Source organism: Sceloporus occidentalis, unplaced genomic scaffold, assembly GCF_023333645.1.
Source record: "Sceloporus occidentalis isolate IW3139 unplaced genomic scaffold, rSceOcc1.0.p SCAF_4, whole genome shotgun sequence".
In the NCBI taxonomy this organism is placed as follows: domain Eukaryota; kingdom Metazoa; phylum Chordata; class Lepidosauria; order Squamata; family Phrynosomatidae; genus Sceloporus; species Sceloporus occidentalis.
Window position 1 is genome coordinate 45,399,410 of NW_028316984.1, and position 23,150 is coordinate 45,422,559.

Consider the following 23,150-nt stretch of genomic DNA (forward strand, 5'->3'; position numbering starts at 1 on the left):
GATCCTGTCAAACTGTACTGAAGTCAGAGCAAGAATGGATATTTCCACACTTGAAGCAGCAAAATTATACAGTGGTGCCTCGGGTTACGAAATTAATTCGTTCCGCTGTCAATTTCGTAACCCGAAAGGCTTTCGCAAGCCGAATTCCCATAGGCGCTAATGGGGAAAAGCCGCGATTCCGTGTGAAATCGCGCAGAAAAGCACCAAAAGTTTTTTCGTAACCCGAAAAAACTTTCGCAACCCGGAACAATAATTTCCTATGGGTTTTTTTCGTATCCTGAAAATTTCGTAACCTGGGTATTTCGTATCCCGAGGTACCACTGTACTTTAAAAGTAGGTGCAACTCCTTCAGTGGTAAATATCATGGTTCCTGTAAGAAGCCAAGCAAACCAGAATTGAATCTCTTTTGCCAGTGGATCTTCCATACTGTCAGCAATCCCAGTCACATGTTTTTGGATAGCAGTCTGATAGCTGTGCCTGTGACCCTTTGCAGAGCAAGAGAAAACAGATGTCTCATCATGCTGCCAAGTTGTTTGGTTCCCCTCCCCTCCTTTGTGTGTTAGGAACAGTTCCACACAGAGAGAGTTTTTGTTAATTAGTTTCAGATGATGACTGGGAGTTTTACACCACGTAGGACCTCCAGTCACTACTTTTTCTGCTCCAGTGGATGCTTGTAGCTCTCATTTCTTAACAAATGCTGAACATAGCTTTATGCTTATTAGATACTTAATTCCTCAAATGCCTAAGGAAAGATAGCATGTGTACATAGGTAAGAGAATTAGCTTAATTCAGCCTAGTTTTGTTATGCTTGAGGACAAACAAATTGAGTTCAGCAGATTGTGAAGCTTTCAGCTTTCAGTACCTTTTCTTTTCTGAAGTGAAAAGCCTAGAACAGTAGCAAATGTCTTATTATGTTGCTAAGCACCTAAAAGTGCAGCAGCAGCAGCTGCTGCTTTTCTCCTTAGCAGGACCAACAACAATTTGCTGGGCCAAAACATAGCAAATCTAACTAGTTTTGGAAGCTCTGCTTAGTTTCGTTGTCTTGTCTCTGAGGAAAGACACATGCATCTCCTATGTCTCAGGGATCTGACTTCATATTTAGTAATGATTATCTAGACCCATTTCAAACTGGCTTCAGAGCGGGATACGGAGTTGAGACTGCCATGGTCGCCTTAGTCGATGATCTTCGTCTGGGCATTGACGGGGGTAGTGTGACCCTGTTGGGGCTTTTGGACATCTCAGTGGCCTTCGATACCATCGACCATGATATCCTTCTGGAATGCCTGAGGGAGCTGGGTATCGGTGGCACTGCGCTCCAGTGGCTCCGGTCCTACCTCTCGGGTCAGTTCCAGATGGTGAGGCTGGGGGACAGTTGTTCCCGTAAAAGGGAGCTGACATTGGGCGTCCCTCAGGGCGCCATCCTGTCCCCCATGCTATTCAACATTTACATGAAGCCGCTGGGACAGACCATCCGGAAACATGGAACTCGGTGTTATCAGTACGCTGATGACACCCAGATCTATCTCTCCATGTCTCCGACTGATACAGTGACTAAAGAAGGCATCTCTCCTCTGGATGCCTACCTGGGGTCAGTAATGGGCTGGATGAGGGAAAACAAACTCAAGCTGAATCCAGAGAAAACAGAGGTACTCGTGATAGGTGCCCCAAGTCCAGACAGAGAAATTTGTCATCCAGTCCTGGACGGGGTCACACTTCCCCTAAAGGACAAAGTTCGTAGCTTGGGAGTACTCTTGGACTCATCTCTACAGTTATCATCCCAGGTGAACGCAATGGCCAAGAGTGCTTGGTATCAGCTTTGGCTCATACGCCAGCTACATCCCTGTCTGGACCAAAAGGACTTTGAAACAGTAGTACATGCATTGGTAACCTCTCGTTTGGATTTCTGTAATGCGCTCCACATGGGGCTACCTTTGTACCAAGTCCGGAAGCTTCAGTTAGTCCAAAATGCTGCAGCCAGACTGGTCGCTGGATCTTCAAGGCAAGATCACATAACGCCGGTATTAAAATCTCTCCACTGGCTGCCAATTAGCTTCCGGGCCCAATACAAAGTGTTGGTCATTACCTTTAAAGCCCTACATGGCTTGGGCCCAAGTTATCTGAAGGAACGCCTCTCCCTACACAATCCGCCCCGCACTCTTAGAACTACAGGGAAGCTTTTACTAGAGCTCCCCAGAGTAATATTAAAATCTACCCACCAAAGATCTTTTTCGGTCATGGCCCCTTCATATTGGAATAATCTCCCAGAGGAGATACAGTGTATCCCTACATTAGAAATTTTTAAGAAGATGCTAAAAACCTACCTTTTTCAATTGGCATACCCTTCCAATTCGTTATAAAGTATATATTATAGAAATTAACTCAAGCCCAAAGTATGTTATGATTGATATTGTATGTTGCTAGATTGATAATGTTTTTATAGATTGTTTCAACAAATTATTATTATATTATGGTGATTACATTTTAAATTGTAAATTGTAAGTGTTTATACTATTCTCTGTTTTATACTCTGTTGGAATCCCGCTTCGATCTTGGGAGAAGCAGGAAATATAAATAAAACGTATTATTATTATTATTATTATTATTATTATTATTTATATGCTGTTATAGATGTGCCATTCTGATTTCACATGTAGGTTCATGGGTCACATCTTTATAGGATGGGATCCAGAAGAAACTTCATAGAAGAGGGCTGATAAAGGCTCTTCCCTACCCACTCCTCCCCCAGCCCCACCCATAATGTTCCCCAAGCCTGGGAAACGCTGCTGGATGGGACAAGCGGTGGCACAGGTTGCTGAGGGAAAGGGGTATTCCCCAGAATCAGGCACTAGGAGTTTCTGCAAGTGGAAGGAACATTTTCTTAGTCTTTCTTGAGAAACAGCTCCGTGTGGGTGCCATTCTGTTTGTAATATTTTGAGCTCTTAAGGAAAGAAAGGAATAGAAAAGGGGGGAACGAGTAGGAAAATACAAGCAGAAGATTTATGAACAGGTTTCAAACTAAAGCACTGTTTGCCAAACATTGGTCCTCCAAATGTTTTCAACTTCAACTCCCAAAAGCCCTAGCCAGTTTGGCCAACAATCAGGAATTCTGAAAGCCAAAGTCCAAAATGTCTGGAGGACCAACATTTGAAAACCACTGATCTAGAGGTTCCCTTCCAATTGCTGGATTCCCCTCCTGTATACAATTTCCCCAAGCAAAATCCGTGGGAGGATTGGCAGTGATGGAAACCATAGCTAGGAAGTGTATTCTACCGACACACCATAATTTTTTAATCAGAGGCATGGGTTTCAGCATGTGCAAACACATGTGCGTGCTTCCATAAAGATGCTTTCCTAGGTCAAATGTAGGTGTGAGATGATATCTGGCAACATTCTACCTTGGACTTCTGTGGGAATCAGCTTAAATGGTTGTGATTGGAAGAGTTTGGGAGGAAGAAAATGGGCAGCAGGGGAGTAGAGGTGGAAGCAGCATGTCCTTCCATCTTTGATTTCTTCCAAGGTTCAGTAAATACTTGGCTTTTTATTTAGTTGTTCCTCTTTGAATGTCACTGTAGAGGTGGTCGTGACCTACATTGTCAGAGATAGGAAGAGCTTCATGGGGTGATGCTATTTGTACTGAATAGATGTAATCATAATGCTTATGCCGGAGCCATTTCTCTGGAGGACTTCCATTGATCTCCCAATGAAGTCTGAGAGTCTACTGTTCAACTACTTCAGAATTAAAGATTTATTGGTTGCAGCCCAGACAGTTGTTGGAACCACTTTATTCTGGAAGCTTCTGGTCATGGATTGTATTGTATTTTTAAAATGTCCATCACTCTTTTGAGAACTAATGGGAAAATTTTTGATTGCTTTCCAGCAACAAGAGCAGGATCCAACAAATTTATATATTTCCAATTTGCCACTTTCAATGGATGAGCAAGAGCTTGAAAATATGCTGAAACCATTTGGACAGGTTATATCTACAAGAATACTTCGGGATTCCAATGGCACAAGTCGTGGCGTTGGCTTTGCAAGGTAATACGAGAGCTGCTCTTCATTTATTTCCTAAAATGTGTTTCATGCATAGTATTGCTGGTTCTAATCAATTGAAGAATTGAAGAAAAGACTCTTAGCTATATAAAATGTAGCCAATCTTGCTATAGAAAGAAACATAAAACATAGATGCTGAAGTTGATAATTTGACCAAAATATACTTGCTTAATTAACCGGTCTACCAAAAGTTCAAGTATATGTAGTACACATTTATTAGTATTATATTAGTATTAGGACAGTGATTTATGGTAACTATAAATACTGATGTCAGATCACCCACCATTATCATTGAAGAGATGAATATAAAAGACAGAAGTGCTTTTTTAAATGTAGGTGTGATAATAAAGCAGGAGTGGGCAAATTGCAGTCCACAGGCAGCAATTCCCCTACACCACCAGGGCCCAGAGCTCCAAGTCACCTGAAACTCGGGGGGGGGGGGAGGGATTGTCCCCCAGATGGCAAGTTGCACCCCATCATCAAACCCTCATGGGAGGCATGATTTGCCATTTAAATGCAATTTTATACCCCACAACATGGTATATGCCCTCCAGAAACACTTTGACTGGACAGGACCATTCTGTCATTTCCCTTTTCTATACAAACTTAGTTTGGGGGCCTAAAACAGGACAAAGATGTCTAGTGAATTTATATTTAAAATGATTTGAGGCAGTCAGGGTGTGTATGTGGCCCATCAAGGTTGTGGGAGAAGGCAGTACTGGCACCAGTATTGTGGAAGTTGACTAACCCTGTTGTAGTCAATGTGTTGCTTTTTCTAAATCAGAAATTATCAGACTCTGGTCCTCTAAAAGTTTTGGACTTCAGCTCCTAGAATTATGGATGGTTGGCCATACTGAGTGATGATTCTGGCAGTTGAAGACCAAAGCATCTGGAAGACCAAACATGAGCAGCAGTGCTGTAAATGAAGAAGAGGGAGGCATTGTCTTCTAAATAGAAAAGGGCTCTCTCACCTATCTTTGCCATACTGAGAATCAGAATAAATGTCATTGCTGCTTTACCGTTGAGAAATAGGGCAATATTTACATATTGATCATCTTGGAATATTCACCAGTGTTATACTACAGTAGGCCCTCAGTATATGTGGGGGATCTGTTCTGGATCCCCCTACGCATACCAAAACCCGTGTATGCTCAAGTCCCATTGTCCTTAATGGTGGTGCCTCCCCTTCTCTCTTCCCTTCTTCCCTCCTTCCCTCCCTCGTTTTTTCCTGGCCCAATCCCCATCTCCTTCCCTGCTTGCTTACCTGCTTCCTCCTTGGCGGCTAGTTCTACCCCTGCTTGGCTGCGAGGGTGCGGTCTGCCAGTGTTGGTAGATGGCCGAGAAAGGGTTGAGTTCCTCTGGGAGTTGGAGTTTATTGTGGGCCCAGAGCAGAGCAGAGCTCTGGACCCCACAACGAACTCCAACTCCCAGCCTTCCATAGCCTGAGCCAGAAAAGAGTTAAAGCACTGCCAAAACGGGTTACTCCTCTAGTGTGGATGCAGCATGCTGGCTCAAGGCTATGGAATTCTGGGAGTTGGAATTATGTTGTGAGGTCCAGAGCTCTGCTCTGCTCTGGGTCCACAACAAACTCCCAACTCCCAGAGGAACTCCATCCTGCCTCGGCCCTCTCCCAGCCCCGGCAGACTCCGCCCCCCACAGCCAAGCTGGTGCAGAACTAGCTGCCGAGGAGGAAGCAGGTAAGCAAGCAGGGAAGGAGGGAAGGAAGGAAATGGGGAGAGGGCCGGGAAGGAATGAAGGGGGGAAGGAGGGAGGGAAGGAAGGAAGAAGGGAGGAGAGGAAAGGGACTTTTGTCCCCAATGGCAGCATGGGCTTGCCATCCGCGGATGCTCAAATCCGCTCATGGCAAATCCACGTATAAGGAGGGCCCACTGTATAATTGTTCCATCAGTTTTAATAACAGCCTAATCTTGGCCCAGTACAGACCACCAGGACTATACTATACTATACTACACTATAATTCAGTATAGTAGGGCTTGACAGCACACACCAAACAGACACTGCCTAGCCCTATGACATATGGGCGGGGCCATTACAGCACCGCCCCACCCGCACAGGAGGCATGACGTGTGGGCGTGTGCATGACACGTGGGCGGCGCAGTGCCCATATGTCGTGCACAGGAAGAGACAGCCTTTACAACATCCCCTTTTTTGGTCCGTAGTGTTGCCGCATGGTTTGGTTGCTATGGCAATGCTGCGGACCAAAAATGGGCACCTACAGACCACCCTGAAAGGGGTGGTCTGTACTTGCCCCTTGTTTCCTTATTGTTTGTGCACTTATAATAGCTGATTTAGTGCCTCTCCATATTGAAATAATTCAGTACTGTTATATACAGTATATAGAGAAGTAATATATGAAGTTGAATTAAGTTGGTAGTTATGTATGAATCCTGTTAATCTAAATGAAAAGGAGAGATTATATCTAGAAATCATTACCTTTAATTTGGAGGGAGGTTTTATCAAGATCTAATGAGACTACAGAGTAGAAGTTTGTGTTTGGATGTATGTTTTCACACATTTTCATAATATTTGAATGCTGACATTTTGTTGTAAGAGAATAGATAAATAAGTTACTGGTCTGACTTAACAAAAACTGATTTAGCAAACATAACGTTTGTAAAATTATGATTAAGATGACCTGCCTCTTCTCTCTCACACACAAAAAGGTACAAGGCTTGTAGGAGAACCAGTAGGCTTGAAAACACTGCGGTGAAGAACAGGGAGAAAAAGATGACCCTGCAAAAGGCATGAAAACTTCCCATACAGATGTGCTAGAGAAACTGAGGTGTAGGTGAAAGCTACCTTGTGCAAATTCAGACAGTGCTAACCTAGAGCTCTGTACTGTCCATACCAGAGTTGTTAGACTGCAACTCCTAATATTACTCACTATTGGCTATGATAACTAAGGCTTATGGGAGTTGTAGCCCATCAACATTTATAGTTTTGCCTACTCCTAATTAATGCTGAAACTGGGAAATCTTGGTTTTCCATTCTGTGAGCATTGATAGTCGTTCACTCATTCAAGTGTGTAAAATGGATGGAATCTGGACAGCTTAGGCTTCTTTATGTAGTGCCAAGCCTCTGATTTGGCACAGTGTCTGGACTGGGCAAAAGGTTTCATCCATGATCACAATCACAGACCACAAAAATATGTGCAAATTAGTAATACTTTTTTAAAATCTTTTTATGCAGAATGGAATCAACAGAAAAATGTGAAGCAGTGATTGCTCATTTTAATGGAAAGTTCATTAAAACACCACCAGGAGTTTCTGGTAGGTTTCTTGGAATCCTTGTTAAATATGTGATCAGTAATTCTTGTTAAATATGTGATGAGTAATTCTTGTTATCATATGATTAACAGAGCAGTGGTTAGTAGTTGCGCTCCAACCCTCTAAGAACATTGTTCCTGGTCAAGTCTTCATCCAAGGAGGGGAATTTTGAGTGGGGAGGATGTCTTTCCTTCTCCACTGTTCCTTCAAATCCCCCCGCCGCCGCCATGCTAGAGTGTCAGAGAGCTACTAACCAATTCCTGTAGTACTTCTTTAACACAAAACCCAATAAACAAGTAAAGACATTTTTTAATTTGAAAAAGGTTTGGGGAATTGACTGGCTGTGCAGAAGGCTTGTTTAAAGTGTGTGTGTTTGTGTGTCTGTATGTGAGTGTGTGCATGCTGTACCTTTATTCTTATGTTTTTTAAAAGTGATTTCATAATGCTTTAAATTAGTCATCTTTTAATAGGATTGTTTGTTTAAAGTTTTAAAACCTTTTTATCATCATAGTTTTTTAGCTGTACTTTGTTTTAATCTATGCTGGGCGCCATCTTACCTCCCATGCTGAGAGAAAGGTGATTATTATTATTATTATTAAGCTTTATTTATAAAGCACTGTAAATTTACACAGCGCTGTACATACAATCTTTTTAGTTGGACGGTTCCCTGCCCTCGGGCTTACAATCTAAAAAGACATGACACAAAAGGAGAAGGGAAAGATGGTGGGGAGGGGCCTCTCTAGTAGGATAATACATATAAAATACAAAGCAATACAGGAAGTGATTCAATAAAACAGACAACAAAAGAACATCAAATAGCAAGTGACAATTATGCAATGCCTGGGAACGCTTCTCTGAATAGGATGGTCTTCAGCTCCGTTTTGAAGCTGGTTAAAGAAGTGATGGCTCTTGCTCGCGGGGGAAGAAGGTTCCAGGAGTGAGCGGCAGCAAGTGAAAAGGGGCGAATCCGGGATGGGGCAGAGGAAATCCTGGGCTGTGACAGCAGGCCTTGACTACCAGAACGGAGGGCCCTGGTGGGAAGGTGAGGAAAAAGAAGGTCTGATAAGTAAGGAGGGGCCAGTCCATGGAGGGCTTTAAATGTCGACAGCAGGAGCTTATACTGAATGCAGAAAGGGAGGGGGAGCCAGTGAAGGGATGCCAACACAGGAGAGATGTGGTCAGAGCGGTGGGTGGAAGTGATAATGCGTGCAGCTGAATGCTGGACAGAGATTAAAGGACGGAGGTGAGAAAGAGGAAGCCCAGCCAGGAGGATGTTACAGTAATCAAGTCGTGAGACCACTAGGGCATGGACCAGGATCTTGGCAGTAGAGGCGGAGAGATATGGTTGGATTTTGGCAATATTGTACAAAAAGAATCTACAAGCCTTGGCTGTGGTCTGGATCTGAGGGATACACGACAGAGAAGAATCAAAGATAAAACCAAGACGGCGGGCTTGCTGGACTGGTTGAATAGAAATGTTGTCCACAGAGACAGAAAAGGAGTGTTGAAGGGGTGGGCTTAGGAGGAAAGACAAGAAGCTCTGTCTTGGACATGTTGAGTTTCAAACGCCGATGGCGCATCCACTGCGAGACAGCTGTGAGACAAGACGAAACTTGCTGTTCAAGCCTTGGAGAAAGGTCAGGGGTGGAAAGATACAACTGAGTGTCATCGGCATACAGATGGTAGGAAAAACCAAAAGAGCTAATGAGTTTTCCTAAGGACAGTGTGTAGAGAGAAAACAGAAGGGGACCCAGAACAGAGCCCTTGAGAACTCCAACAGATAAGGGAACAGGTGAAGAAGTCTGGCCCCCTGCAACTACTGCAAAAGATCTGCCAGACAAGTAAGATCTAAACCAGTCAAGAACAGAGTCTGAGAACCCAAGGTCAGAGAGTATGTCAACTAGGAGACAGTGATCAATGGTGTCAAAGGCTGCAGACAGATCGAGCAGGATGAGAACAGAGTAAAGGCCATTAGTCTTGCCCTGTAAAAGGTCATTCAAGATCTTAGTGAGAGCTGTCTTTGTAGAATGCCTTGGGCGAAAACCAGGTGAGATATAAAATAAATAAATAAATAAATAAACATTGTCCCATTTACTATAAACCAGGTGTTGGCACCTTTGGAGGATCTGGGGCCTAATTTTGTGCTTCAATGGATCCTACTGTTCATTACCCTTTCCTGGGAAATCAAAAGTGACCAGAAGTCTACATTCTAAAAATTTTAGGGGGAAAAAACTTGCTTAACTTTTAAAAGGATGTGTATGAACTCTAAAAGTTCAACTTTCAAACCTGTATATTTTTGTTTCCTTTAATAGGGTTAACACCCTGGAAAACTAAAATTGCACCCCACAATTTATGACAGCCCCACCAACTTCATAGGGTTTTCTTAAGGAAGCAATCTGTGGTGGTGGTTTTGCCATTTGCTTCCTCTGAATCTCCTACAGTACCTGGTAGTCATTGGCAGTTTCTCATCCAAGTACTAACCAAGGCTGGTCATGCTTAGCTTCCAAGAAATAAATAATGTTTAATATACACAAATCCCCAGTAGTAGATCAAAGGCCACAGACACTTTGGTAAATCAACACATTTGACTTGGATAGGAAAAACGACCTGGGTGGGATCTGTGGCCTTTCGGGTATTTAGGCATGGCTTTTGTGCCATCCACCTCGACTGTAACCCAATATGTGAATGCAGACCATTGCTACTCTGAGCACTGCAGTACTCCAGTGCTTTAAAAGAAGTAGGTTACTATTAAAGCTTTCTGGAAAGATTCACATAGCTGCAGTAAAGAGGCTGGAATATAGGGGAGAGGAACTCATGCTACTGTATAATTTTATTACTGCAGCTGGCCCTCCATATCCATGGATTTTTTATCCACAGATTCAATCATCCACAGATTGAAGATATTGAAACAATATACAGTCGGCCCTTCTTATACATGGATTTTTTATACACAGATTCAAGCATCCACGGTTTGAAAATGTTAAAAAAAAAGTATAAATTTCAAATATCAAACCTTGATTTTCCATTTTTTCTAAGGGACACCATTTTGCTATGTCATTATATCTAATGGGACTTGAGCATACACAGATTTTGTTATACACGGGGGATCTTGGAACCAAACCCCAGTGTATAACAAGGGTCCACTGTATATATAAATTCCAAAAAGCAAATCTTAATTTTGTCATTTTATATAAGGTACAGTGTGCCCACGTTTTATGCGGGTGCACCATATGCGGCTTTCAGCATATGCTACGCTGGAAGCTACGCTGGAAGAGCCCATCGCGCGCCCTGAAAGAACTAATGGGGCATGCGGCCATGGTGCACATGCGCTGGTGAACACCATGGGCGTGAGCCCATTACTTCCTATGGGGCACCAGCATACACTGATTTCCCCTTATGCGGAGGGATCCGGAACGTATCCCCGCGTAAGGGGAGGACCAATTGTATATCATTTTATTATGTCATTGTATATGATGAAACCTGAGCATCTATTAATTTTGGTATCCGTGGAGGGTCCTGGAACCAAATCCCAGCAAATACCAAGGGCCCACTGTATATGAAAATAAATAGTAATAATGTATTTAATTAGAAGGAGCTGGTTAGTTTGTTTAGTAGTGATGAAATGTGAAAGGGAAAACTTGATACCCAAATACAGAATGAGACAAAGCTAATTTCTTGAGATTTTGTGTGTGTGTGTGGGGGGGGGGGGTTACCTGCCCAAATTTGTTTTGCATGCTACCAGTGAATTTATGGCGAGTACAAGCCTGCCCCAATGCTATTTATTTTCACCACTGGCTTTTGTGAGTACCAACCAATGTTGATAAGGACATCTGTGAGCTAATGAAAAATGAGCATTCTGCCTAATATAGTCCCTTTAGAAACCTTTTCACTATCATTTACTACCAGGTACAACTCAGATCATCAAGATGTGTTGGGAAAAGGTCAATGAATCTTCATTGTGTCATGGTGTTCGGAAGAACTAACAAAATGAGTTGTAGTTGACAAGATATCTCCTCAAACATGGATACCAGGGATACAGTATATTTCACTTTGAGAGGGAATTCTAGCATTCACTTGGGTTACTGAGAGTTTAAACTTGTCAGTCATTCTGTGGTTAATGTTTCAAGTGAATTGAGTAGATGTAGTGTTTGACGTTCCAGTAGAGTGGATTCTTCTTATCTGTGGACTTGCCATCCACAGATTTGGATGTTTTTAATGAATGTGCATGCCTGGCACCATACCACCATAGGAAACAACAGGACTTGAGGTCTCATGTTTTTTGTTATCTGCAAGGGTCCCCTGCAGCCATGAAGGGATGACTGTATAAGAATTATTATTATTATTATTATTATTATTATTATTATTATTATTATTAATATAGCACTGTAGATTTGCACAGCACTGTACATAAAAGCAATAAATATAAAAGAGTACAATGGCATACAATCTAAGAAATAATAAGATAATACATATAAAATACATAGCAATACAGGAAATGGTTCAATAAAACAGGCAACAAAAAAGAACATCAAATAGCAAGTGACAATCACGCAATGCTTGGGAACGCTTCTCTGTACAGGATGGCCTTCAACTCCGATTTGAAGCTGGTTAAATAAGTGATGGCCCTTGCTTGCAGGGGAAGAAGGTTCCAGGAGTGAGGGGCAGCAAGTGAAAAGGGGCAAATTCGAGATGGGGCAGAGGAAATCCTGGGCTGGGACAGCAGACCTTGACTACCAGAATGGAGGGCCCTAGTGGGAAGGTGAGGAGAAATAAGGTCTGATAAGTAAGGAGGGGCCAGCCCATGGAGGCATAAATATTGGTGGGTGAATTTTCATGACACAAGAAGCTTGTCATTAATGAGCAGCTGAGAGTATTTTCCTGTTACATAGTTCTTGACCACAATTAGCTAGTGTTCCTGCATATATCTGGCTCATGGTACTATGCTCATGGTACTATGCACTGGTTATGCCAGGGGTAGGCAACCTGCGGCCCACGGGCCGGATCCAGCCCGCCAAGGCCTTCCAAGCGGCCCCTGAGCAGTCCTGCCGCCAATTGCCCCCGTTTTTCGCCGCTCTGGGCGCCATTTTGTTTTTCAAAATGGCGGCCAAAGTCTCGCGTGACCTCAGGATGTCAAAGGTTACACGAGATTTCGGCCGCCATTTTGAAAAACAAAATGGCGGTGCCCATGTAGGAGGCCTGATGCAGCCCCTGGAGCACTCCAACAGGGCTCCAGGAGCTGCAGTAGGCCTGCAGCAGGCTCCACCTCGCTCTCCGCCCTCCTCCTCCTCCTCCTCCCTAAGAGCAGGGAAAGGAGGAGGAGGAAGCAGAAGGAGTGCAGAGCCAGGGAGAAAGGGAGCCAGAGCGGCAGCTGCAGCCACAGCAAGGCGAGAGGTCGGTTCATTGGGGGAGGGGGTTAGCTGGGTGTTCTTTCTGCAAACTTCCCTCTCAGCACCCTGTGGCTTTTCTGGGTTGAAACTGTGTGCATGCTTGCTGCAGTATATTTTCAATTGCATTGTAGTAATTTCTTTGCTTGTAACTTTATTCTTAGTATTATTTATTATTATTACTACTTGCCCTGGGTGTTCTTTGTGCAAAATCCCCTCTCAATGAGAAAGAGGAGGAGGATGAGAAAGAGGGGGAGGAGGAGGAGTGTGACTTTCCAAAGTGCATTTCTGTGTATTTTTGGTGCATTTATTGCTGAAAGGTCTGCTGTAACAATGATAGTAGTAGAGGTGGTGATGATGATGATGATGCTTCAGTGGAAGCTCTGCCCCGTAGGGTGGAAGCTCCACCCCTGGCATGTGGCTCCGCCCCTGGAGGGTGGAAGCTCCACCCCCAGCATGCGGCTCCACCCCTGGAGGGTGGAAGCCCCACCCCTGGCATGCGGCTCCACCCCCGGAGGGTGAAGCTCCACCCCCCCCCCCCCAGCTTCGGCCCCCCAGTTGTCTGAGGGACAGCAACCTGGCCCCCGGCTCAAAAAGGTTGCCTACCCCTGGGTTATGCAAACCACTGCAGAGAGTTTAAAGTTTTCAGATATCACAGAACAGAACTCCACAGTGTAGTTTTGAATGCCTGGCTATTTCTGGCTGACTTAAGCCTGGCAGGTAATCCAGGCTAACTCTTCTTCATGTCCAGCACTATCTCTTCTTCCATGCAGGACATCAAAGATACTTTCTGTCTTCAGAGATGTGTTTGTGTGTGTGCATGTGCCTTCAAGTTGCATGTATCTTCAAGCTGTTGATATAGGTGAACCCCATGAATTTCATAGGATCTTCTTACAGTCTCCCATCCAAGTGCTAACCAGGGCTCACCTTGCTTATTTTCCAAAATCAGACAAGACCTGGTGTCCTTCAGAGATGAATGGCAGAAATTTAGCATTCAACATTAGGTGGCTAATGGTGAAATTTGCTTGCTAAAATAGGTTGGTACATAAAAGTGTACAGTTAACAGCAAGTTAAAAGTATATGTTGCTTGGCCAGTCTCCTCTGCAAGTAAAGCTAAAATCCAGTCTGCCATGCATACAGATCTTTTTCTGAACCCTTTCCACACACCCTTCCATACTGTACCAAAATTGCCCCTCCTTTCTTTTCTGTTCTGTCTGTGTTCCATTTATCCACTTTCATCTATTGTTGTCCTGCACACAGCCCTTTAGATTAGGTTCACACATATGACACAGCATTCCTTGCAATGTCAACATACATAATTGCAGCCCATCTTTTTCTGCCACTGAATCGTGATGCATCTGTGGCTTCAGATACCTTCTTCCTTTTCATTTGAACCCTACTTCTTGGCCTCCTAATAAAATAAGAGTTTCTTTTACTCTCAAGGTTCCAGAGAGCTGAGTGCTTTGCCAAGTTTACTTCCCATTAGCAAGGCTTTCCAAGGTAAAGGACAAGAAATAATTTTTAATATACACAAATCCCCAGTAGTGGACCACGGCCACAGAAACTTTGGCAAATCAGCACATTTGACTTGGATAGGAAAAACACCTTTCAGGACTAAGAAACTAAGATGGCAGTGAATAGGTGTTAGAGGAAGAACATCTGTTTAAGAAAAGCATGCTGTCATAGTGCAACTTAGCTGCAATAACAGATTTTTTGGAGTCAAAGATAGAGTGGTTAAATAGGTTTATAGGGAAAGGAGCTGGGCCTCCTGGATAACTTGAAGCAGATCAGGAAATGCTTCTGAAATCAGTCTTAAGTAGACTGGGCTAGCTGGGACTTTTAAAAAAATGTATGCTTAGTTCTAGACTTTCTAAGAAATGTGTATGTAAACATCTTTACTTAAAATTAACAGTGAGATGAAAGTCCTAGAAACCTATGTGTCACTGGGCAGAAGAGTGCTATCCATGTAGGGCTTCCCCCCCCCCCCAACAAGGCTTCCCTTTTCAGACCTGGCCCCCATAGTATGTGTACTGTAGAGGGGTGATCTCTCTGGTCTCCCTCGTGTGAGCATGGAAGACAGTGTACAGAGAAGACTTGGATACTGCACCAGAGAATTGAGAATTAAAAAATGTGTTGTCCTATCTTTTTAAAAAATCATTTCACATATGTTTGATGCTGGGAGAGGGGGGGGACGAAGAGATGGAAGTAAATGTTTCTCCAGCCTTGCTTCAAAACCGAACATTGCATTACTTTAGACCAGTTGTGGTGGAGCCCACTTTGAATAAACCTCCAGGAAGGGAAACATAGATCCAGAATACTTTGCAGAAATAATCCAGTTTGAGACTGCTTTAACTGCTCAGTGCTAGGGAATCCTGGGAATTGTAGTTTATTGTGGTACCAGAGTTCTCTGACAGAGAAGGCTAAATGTCTCACAAAATTACATTACCCAGTATTTCTTGATTCTTTAAATATTTTTTCAATTTTGTGAGATGATCTTCCTTCTTCTTTTTTTCCTTATATAATTCCGAGAAACATTCTAAAAAGATTTTTTAAAATTTTATTTTGTTCCATAAATGTTTTTTCCCCTGGGTTAATGCTTTAATTAAGTTCTTTTCTTTTTCTTATTCAATTTCCATGCTAACCATTTTCCTGCCTAATTAGCATGTTCAAAGTTCTTTTGTCATCCAAACTTTAGTTTCATTTCAATTTCATTAACCATTACTAGATCAAGTTGTTTCTGAAGAATATTTATATTTCTTTTTATAGTTTTGTTTTTCAAATCTTCCATTAATTGTATTTCTTTGCTTCTTATTGCCTTGGTGATTTTCTGGACTTTTTTCGTTTCTCTTTCTTCATAATATCGCTTCTTGCTGTAAGAAGAATCCCCTCATAACAGCTTTGCTTGTATCCCAGATTGTGTGAATAGGGATAATTTCAGTTGTGTTTTCCTGGGGAAAGAGTTTCAATGTCTGTTTCATTTTATTTATTATCAGCTCATCTTTTAACAGTGTAACATTTAATTTTCAGTTAAATTATTTTTTTCTGTTACACATCTTGATCAAAATTGGATTATGATCTGATATGGATTTAGGTAATATTTCCATCTCAGTGATTAATCCTTGTAAATGTTTAGTTGCCAAGATTAAATCAATTCTGGACATTGACTGGTGTCTGTCCCAAAAGAAAGTGAATCATTTAGATCATATTTATGCCTCCAGGTATCTAATAAAGCAAAGTTATCTATTAGATTAAAAATGATTTGGGCAATTTCCCCTGAATTTATTTGTTTTGAAGACATTCTATCCAATAAGGGATCAATCACCCCATTAAAATCACCCCTTAATAATATAATTTCAAAATCATATTCTGCAATTTGTTCCTCAAGTTCTTTAAAAAAAAATCTTTCTTTTCTATTGGGGTGTATATCCCTACCATCAAAGTCTTCATGTCTTGTATTTGTGTTTGTATTCCAATATAGAATCCTTTGGGGTCAGTAAAAATTTCCTTTGCCTGAACCCCTTTTTTCTTTTTTGGGTTTGCAGCAATAAAAGTAATGCCTAGTTTCAGATGATTCAGATATTTTTTATCTTGTGCCCTAATATAAGTTTCTTGGAGACAAACTACATCACAGCTTTTAAACATAATGGACATTTTTTCTTCTTTCATGTTTAGAATTCAGGCCTTTCACATTCCACAATAAAAGTTTTAGTACCACTTTAATTTTCTTCTTCTTCTGTTGAACCGGGTATTCCTTTTTCTCCTCTAGGTTCTCTTAGTGTTTCTTCAGAAATGTCATTTTGTTTTTCTTCATTTTCAATGGTTGTCTTAGTTTTTAACCTTCTTTTTCTGTAACAACTTCTTGGTTCCATCTGTACTTCTTGCTCATCATCTGTATCTCTTTCCTGTGCTGTCTCTTCCCAGTATTTTTTATATCTTGCCCAGAATTCTTTTGCTTTCGTGATTGAATTAATTACAATTTTTTTCTTCCGATAAGAAAAAGAAACGTCCTCAGATCTCTCCCATTTATACCTAATTTCTTTTTATACTCTTCTTCTCTTTATAAGAGAATTTATACCCTCTTCTTTTTTTTAATGTCTACAAGAGCACATCTTTAAATATTTTAATTTTATTGTCATCTATTTCAAGTGATGAAGAGTAACTGTGTTGTATAATCATATCTTTAATTCTTTCTTTTGTAAAGTACACAACTACTTATCTTGCAGTGTTCTTTCTTTGAATGATGGGGCAGTTATTTGAAAAATCATATCAGTTTCTACCTCCATTTTTTCAGTCATAACGTCTATGAATTCTACCAAGGCAAGGATTATTCAGCCATCCAATCTCTATCATAGAAATCATGGAAACAATCAAAAACGTAAAGAAAGGCAAGACACCGGGACCATACTATCAAAAGTCTGAAGATGAGTTGATTATACCTTTCCAAAAAACATGCAATAAGATTCTTGAAGAAAAAAGACCTGAATCCTGGAATGCAGCAAACATTACTTTGATTTATAGAGAAGGGAAGGATCCTAAAGAGGCCACTAGCTATAGACCAATATCTCAATATCTCTGCTTAATGTAGATTATAAGATCTTTACTACAATTCAGGCTCAAAATTTTTTAAAAAATCTTTTAAAACATCATGAAGATCAAGTATGTTTTTTACTTAGAAGGCAAATCAATGAAAACATCAGGACTATATTAAATATGATTGAATACTTTGGTAAACATATAGATAGGGAATTTGTTATGATCGTCATAGATGCCAAAAAGGCTTTTGATAAAGTTGATTGGTTGTTTATGTTTGAGATATTAGTTAAGATGCATATTGGAGAAAACTTTCGTACATGAATAAAACAACTTTATGGAAAACAATTAACTCAAGTGATAGTAAATCAAGAAAAAACAGTTTCATTTGAGATTCAAAAAGGTGTATGATAAGGATGCCCTCTATCACTATTATTATTTTTAATTATAATAGAGATATTAAATAGAAATATAAGAAAAGAAATGGAGATACAGAAAGAATTAAAGAACAAAAATATGTAATCAAGGCGTATGCTGATGATCTTGTTTTGTTTTTGAAAGAACCATCAAATAGCATTCTCAAATTGTTGGAATTTGGAAACTATGCCAGATTCAAAATTAACAAATATAAGACAACATTACTGTAAAAAAAATATGACACTGCAAGAACAGGAATTTCAAGAGAAAACAGGATTTAAAATCAGGGGGGAAATCAGATATCTTGGAATTATGATTTTTAAAAAAATACAGAGCTTTTTGAAAATAATTATGTGAAAACATAAAAAATAATAGAATTTGGAAAATGGAAAGTACTGAATTTATCTTTATTAGAAAGAAAACATGTTATTGGTGGTTTACAAACCGCCCAAAAAGGGCGGTTTGCCGCCACCTCCATTTCCACTGCCAGGAAGCCTCAGCTTCCAAATGGGGAAGCTTCCCGGCGGCGGAAAAAGAAGCAGCAAAAAGCGCTTGCGACGCACAAGTCCACAAATGGCGCACTCGTGACATCGCAAGGGGACATGCGGACGCTAAGCGTCTGGCACGTAAAAATGGCGGTGCCCATGTGTACAGGGCATCGCCATTTTTACACCCCCATCCCGTGCTAGGGGTGAGGCCAGTATGGACGCTAGGTCCTCGGCCAACCCCTAGCACGTGATGGGGGCGTATTAAAGGCCCATCTAGAATGGGCCATTAAAACGATGATTCTTCCTAGAATGATGTTTCTTTTTCAAAATATACCAGTCGTGATGAACAATAAAATATTTGATAAATAAAACAGAACAGTCTCGAAATTCATTTGGCAAGGAAAAAACCCCAGGATCAGATTGAAAATACTCCAGGATGCAAGAGAAAGGCTTATCTGATGTAAAAGTATATCATGATGCCTATGGAATGAATTGGATAACAGACTGGATAAGGCTGAAAAAAGAAAACTAATTGACCCTGGAAGGTGATGATTTAAAACTACATGCTTATTTATGGTACAACAAACAAAAAATAGATACGGAATTTAATAATCACTTCATCAGAAAAATATTGTTGAGAATCTGGATAAGATATAAAAGAAAATGGGGATCCAAAGTACCATTTGGGTATCACCCCATGAAAGTTTCTTCATGAGATGGAAAGATCCAAGGGAAAGATGGCTTTTATATGAAGATCTAGTTTAAAAAGATAAAGAATCTCTGGTGTTCAAAACAAGAGAAGAGTTAAAAAAAAGTCAATGGTTTTTATATAAACAACTGTGTGAAAGCTTCTTAATGGATAGTAAGCCGTATGATTTTGAATTTGAGAAAACAGAATTAGAAAAAAATAGTGATGAATGAAAGACTCACATAAAAATTTAAAATCCTATAAAATTTTACTTAATTGGAATGCTGAACAAGAAACAATAAAGGAAGGAATGGTTCAATGGGCACAGAATATTGGACATGAGATAAAATTAGAACGCTAGGGAAAATCATGGAAAAACCATTTGAAATTTACTTTATGCTGTAATTTAAAAGAAAATTTCTATAAAATGCTATTTAGATGGCATCTTTCTCCTGTAAGACTATCTAAAATGTATAAAAATAGAAACCCAAACTGCTGGAAATGTAATAAAACACCAGGCTCTTTCTATCACGTGTGGTGGAAATGCCCTAAAGTCCGAGAGAATTGGATTTCAATTCATAAAGTAATCTCAGAAAGATTGCAGGTTAATATTATTAAGCTCCCTGAAATGTATCCTTTTGAATATGTTACATGTTTTATATGCTAAAATAGAACAAAAATGTAAGAAACCTTAATTATATATGATAACATCAGCTTGCATTGTATTTGCCGGACATTGGCAAAGATCCAAATATTCCTTCAGTTAATGACTGGCTTTACAAATTATATGATATGTTGATCTTAGATAAATTAACAATGATGGTAAAAGATGGTAAAGCTTAAAATTTAGAATGGTCTGAAATAATACAATTTTTGAAAATAAAATGGGGGAATTCAGCTATTCAGTATTTAGATAAACGGATTAAAATGCTTATACTTCGATACATATTTTTTAAAGATAGAGAAACTGCTCTAAGTTTAAAGAATGTATAATTTCTTAATAAGAAACTAAGTTGATGGAAAGTGGAAGTCATTTGTTTGTGTACATGTTGGTTTTAGTTCAGATATGTTTAGGAGTTTTGAGGTTATATGTTTATGTTTAGTTCATGATGTTTTTATGTTTGTTTGCGACATTTTTTGTGCAATAAAATATCAAGGAAAAATACAATTTCCAGACAACTTTTAAAACATTGGTGCTAGGCAAATATATAATTATTAATTAAAATTGTGTTATTACTTTTTCTTGTTAGTGGGGTGGAGAGAAGAAACTTTAAGATTTCCTTCCTTTATTAAACATAGTATTAGTGGATATTGGTTCTGAGTTTTTTTAAGCAATTTAATTTTGAAGCAGTTTAATTCTCATTCTGTTTTAAGATACTATTTTTGTATGTTTTTTTTTTTACTGTACAGTGTTTTTTAATGTTGTAAGCCACCCTTAGCCTCAGCCTTGGGAGAAGGGCTGGATATAATAATAATAATAATAATAATAATAATAATAATAATAGTTGCTCCACTGGTAACTCATTAGATCTCAATTGTATTGTTTTAGCCCTTAATACACAATCCTGTCTGTCTGTTTTGAATATTCTGTTTGCATGTGTTCCAAAATGCAATGAGAAATAATTAAGCCAGGGAAATACAGAAACATATGAATACTCTAACTTTATTTAATTATGCTGTCTATCCTTGGCAGAACAGTGATGAGAATGTTATTCCAACTCTGTGCATTCTTCCAATCGGACACTGTCCAGTAATGTACAGTTTGGATTGTAAAATTATAAAAGATTGGAATGGCTAATCTCCCCCCCCCCCCCCCCCCCGCCAAAGACAACTTCTGATTGTGTTACTCTGCATTTAAACCCAACAAATGTTTTATTAGGTCTCCAACATACTCACTAGGAAGAGGATGTTATTTCTAAGCAAAGCTGTGTCAAATTTGTTTATGCATACGAGGATGCTGCAACCAGAAGTATTATTACTGTTCTTGTTTCAGAATAGTCTGGGAGAGATGGGACACGTTGTGCAGATGATTGTAACACCAGGGAATGGAGCACTGTGAGCAAATAGGGTGATCCTTGTTTTGTATAAGCAGTGACTAAAAAGGCAGCTGGAGTGCAACTCCTTCCAATCCCTGTCTTTATTACACTATTAAAGGTCACCAGGTCTTGCTGTAATTTCATAAAAGTAAGTTATTGCTGGAACTGATGGATATGGAAAAAACTGTAGACACCATGGAAATTGTTTAGTGTTGTTCACTTTGGGAGGATTTTTTTATTTTAATTTTAATTTTATTTTTTTGGTAGTAATGGAGTACAGTTGCACCTCTGTATCCACGTATTCTGCATCCAAAGATTCAAATATCCACAGCCTGAAAATATTCTTTAAAACTTCTTTAAAACAAACCTTGATTTTGCCATATTATATAGGGACACCATTTTACTATGCCATAGTATATAATGCGCCTAGAGCATCCACAGATTTTGGTATTCGTGGAGAGTTCTGGAACCAAACCCCAGTGGATACCAAGGGCCCTCTGTTATTCTTGTCTTAATCAGTTGTTGTTCTTTGCCTTCAAGTTGTTTCCGACTTACAGTAACCCTAGGGTAAAGCTATCACAGGCAGGATTTGGTCAGAGAGGGGTTGGCCTTTACCCTCCTTTGAGACTGAGAGAGTATGACTTGCCCAAGGTTACCTAGTTGATTTCCAAGGCTGAGCAGGGAGTCAGACCCTCATCCCTGGAGTTCAACACACAAGACATTACATTACACTGACTCATTTCTACTTGATAAAAATTATATTCAGTCCAAAACATTATGTGGAAAGTGTGTTACCACTGTTAATGAATCCTATCAGGGAGCTAACTCAGCTCCCTCCTGCCCCGAACCAGATCCTTGAATCTTCTAAGGCCTGCTGTGACCAATTTAACAACTTCTTCGCGGATAAAACCTCTCGGATAAACGAAGGTCTTGAAGCCAGCATTAGAGCAGAACCTAGAGCAGAGGTATCCAGAGCTTCCGTGGACTCAGTTATACTGGATCAGTTTGAGTCTGTTAGTACCGAGGATGTGGACAGGATCCTTCGAAGTGTTAGGAAGACAACATGCTCTCTCGATCCCTGTCCCTCATGGCTAGCGGCACGGGGGGGCCGGTTGTGACCTCATTGTTACACCGGATTATTAATACATCTTTGAGGGATGGGCAATTTCCATCTAATTTGAAATTGGTCATAGTAAAACCTTTGTTAAAAAAGCCCTCCCTTGACCCCCTGTTGCATAATAATTATCGGCCAGTCTCGCTATTGCCATTTTTGGGGAAGGTGATCGAGAGGGCGGTTGCTCTCCAGCTTCAATCGATCCTGGAAGAAACAGATTATCTAGACCCATTTCAAACCGGCTTTCGGGCGGGTTACGGGGTTGAGACTGCCATGGTCGCCTTGGTCGATGATCTCCGTCTGGGCATTGACAGGGGTAGCGTGTCCCTCTTGGTGCTCTTGAACATCTCAGCGGCTTTCGATACCATAGACCATGGTATCCTTCTGGAGCGCCTGGCGGAGGTGGGAGTCGGGGGCACTGCGCTCCAGTGGTTCCGGTCCTACCTCTCCGGGAGGTTCCAGATGGTGCAGCTGGGAGACGTGTGCTCCGACAGGAGACCCCTAACATCTAGGGTCCCTCAAGGAGCCATTCTGTCTCCCATGCTTTTCAACATTTACATGAAACCGCTGGGAGAGATCATCCAGAGACATGGGGCGCGGGGTTATCAGTACGCTGACGACACCCAAATAGTCTTCTCTATGCCTCCGACTGATGCAGTGACCGGGGATGGCATCTCTCCTCTCGTGGCCTGTTTGGAGTCGGTAATGGGCTGGATGAAGGAAAACAGACTCAGCCTGAATCCAGAGAAAACGGAAGTACTGGTGATAGGTTCTCCTGGCCCAGGGATGGCGGTAATTCCACCTGTCCTGAATGGGGTCACGCTCCCCGTGAAGGACTCTGTACGCAGCCTGGGGGTGCTCCTTGACTCGTCGCTCCACCTTACATCCCAAGTGGATGCGACAGTCAGGAGCACCTCTTATCAGCTTCGGCGAATACGCCAGCTGCGTTCCTACCTGGGCCGGAGGGACCTTGAAACTGTTGTACATGCTCTGGTAACCTCTCGCTTGGATTTCTGCAATGCGCTGTACATGGGGCAACCCTTGTACCATACCCGGAAGCTGCAATTAGTGCAAAATATGGCAGCCCGACTGGTCACTAATACATCTAGGGCCAGTCATATAACACCAGTGCTTAAAGAGCTGCACTGGCTGCCCA

General features: G+C 41.0%; 1 protein-coding gene across 5 annotated transcripts in view; it reads left to right on the top strand.

The window, feature by feature from the left end:
* The window catches only part of RBMS1 (RNA binding motif single stranded interacting protein 1), a 185,252-nt gene that overhangs the window by 138,663 nt on the left and 23,439 nt on the right, over positions 1-23,150 (top strand). For all 5 annotated transcript variants that reach the window (XM_089519908.1, XM_089519909.1, XM_089519905.1 and 2 more), the window contains exons 5-6: positions 3,878-4,035; positions 7,261-7,340. In XM_089519908.1, coding sequence (XP_089376034.1) covers positions 3,878-4,035; positions 7,261-7,340 — 238 coding nt within the window. The remainder of the gene's footprint in view (positions 1-3,877; positions 4,036-7,260; positions 7,341-23,150) is intronic.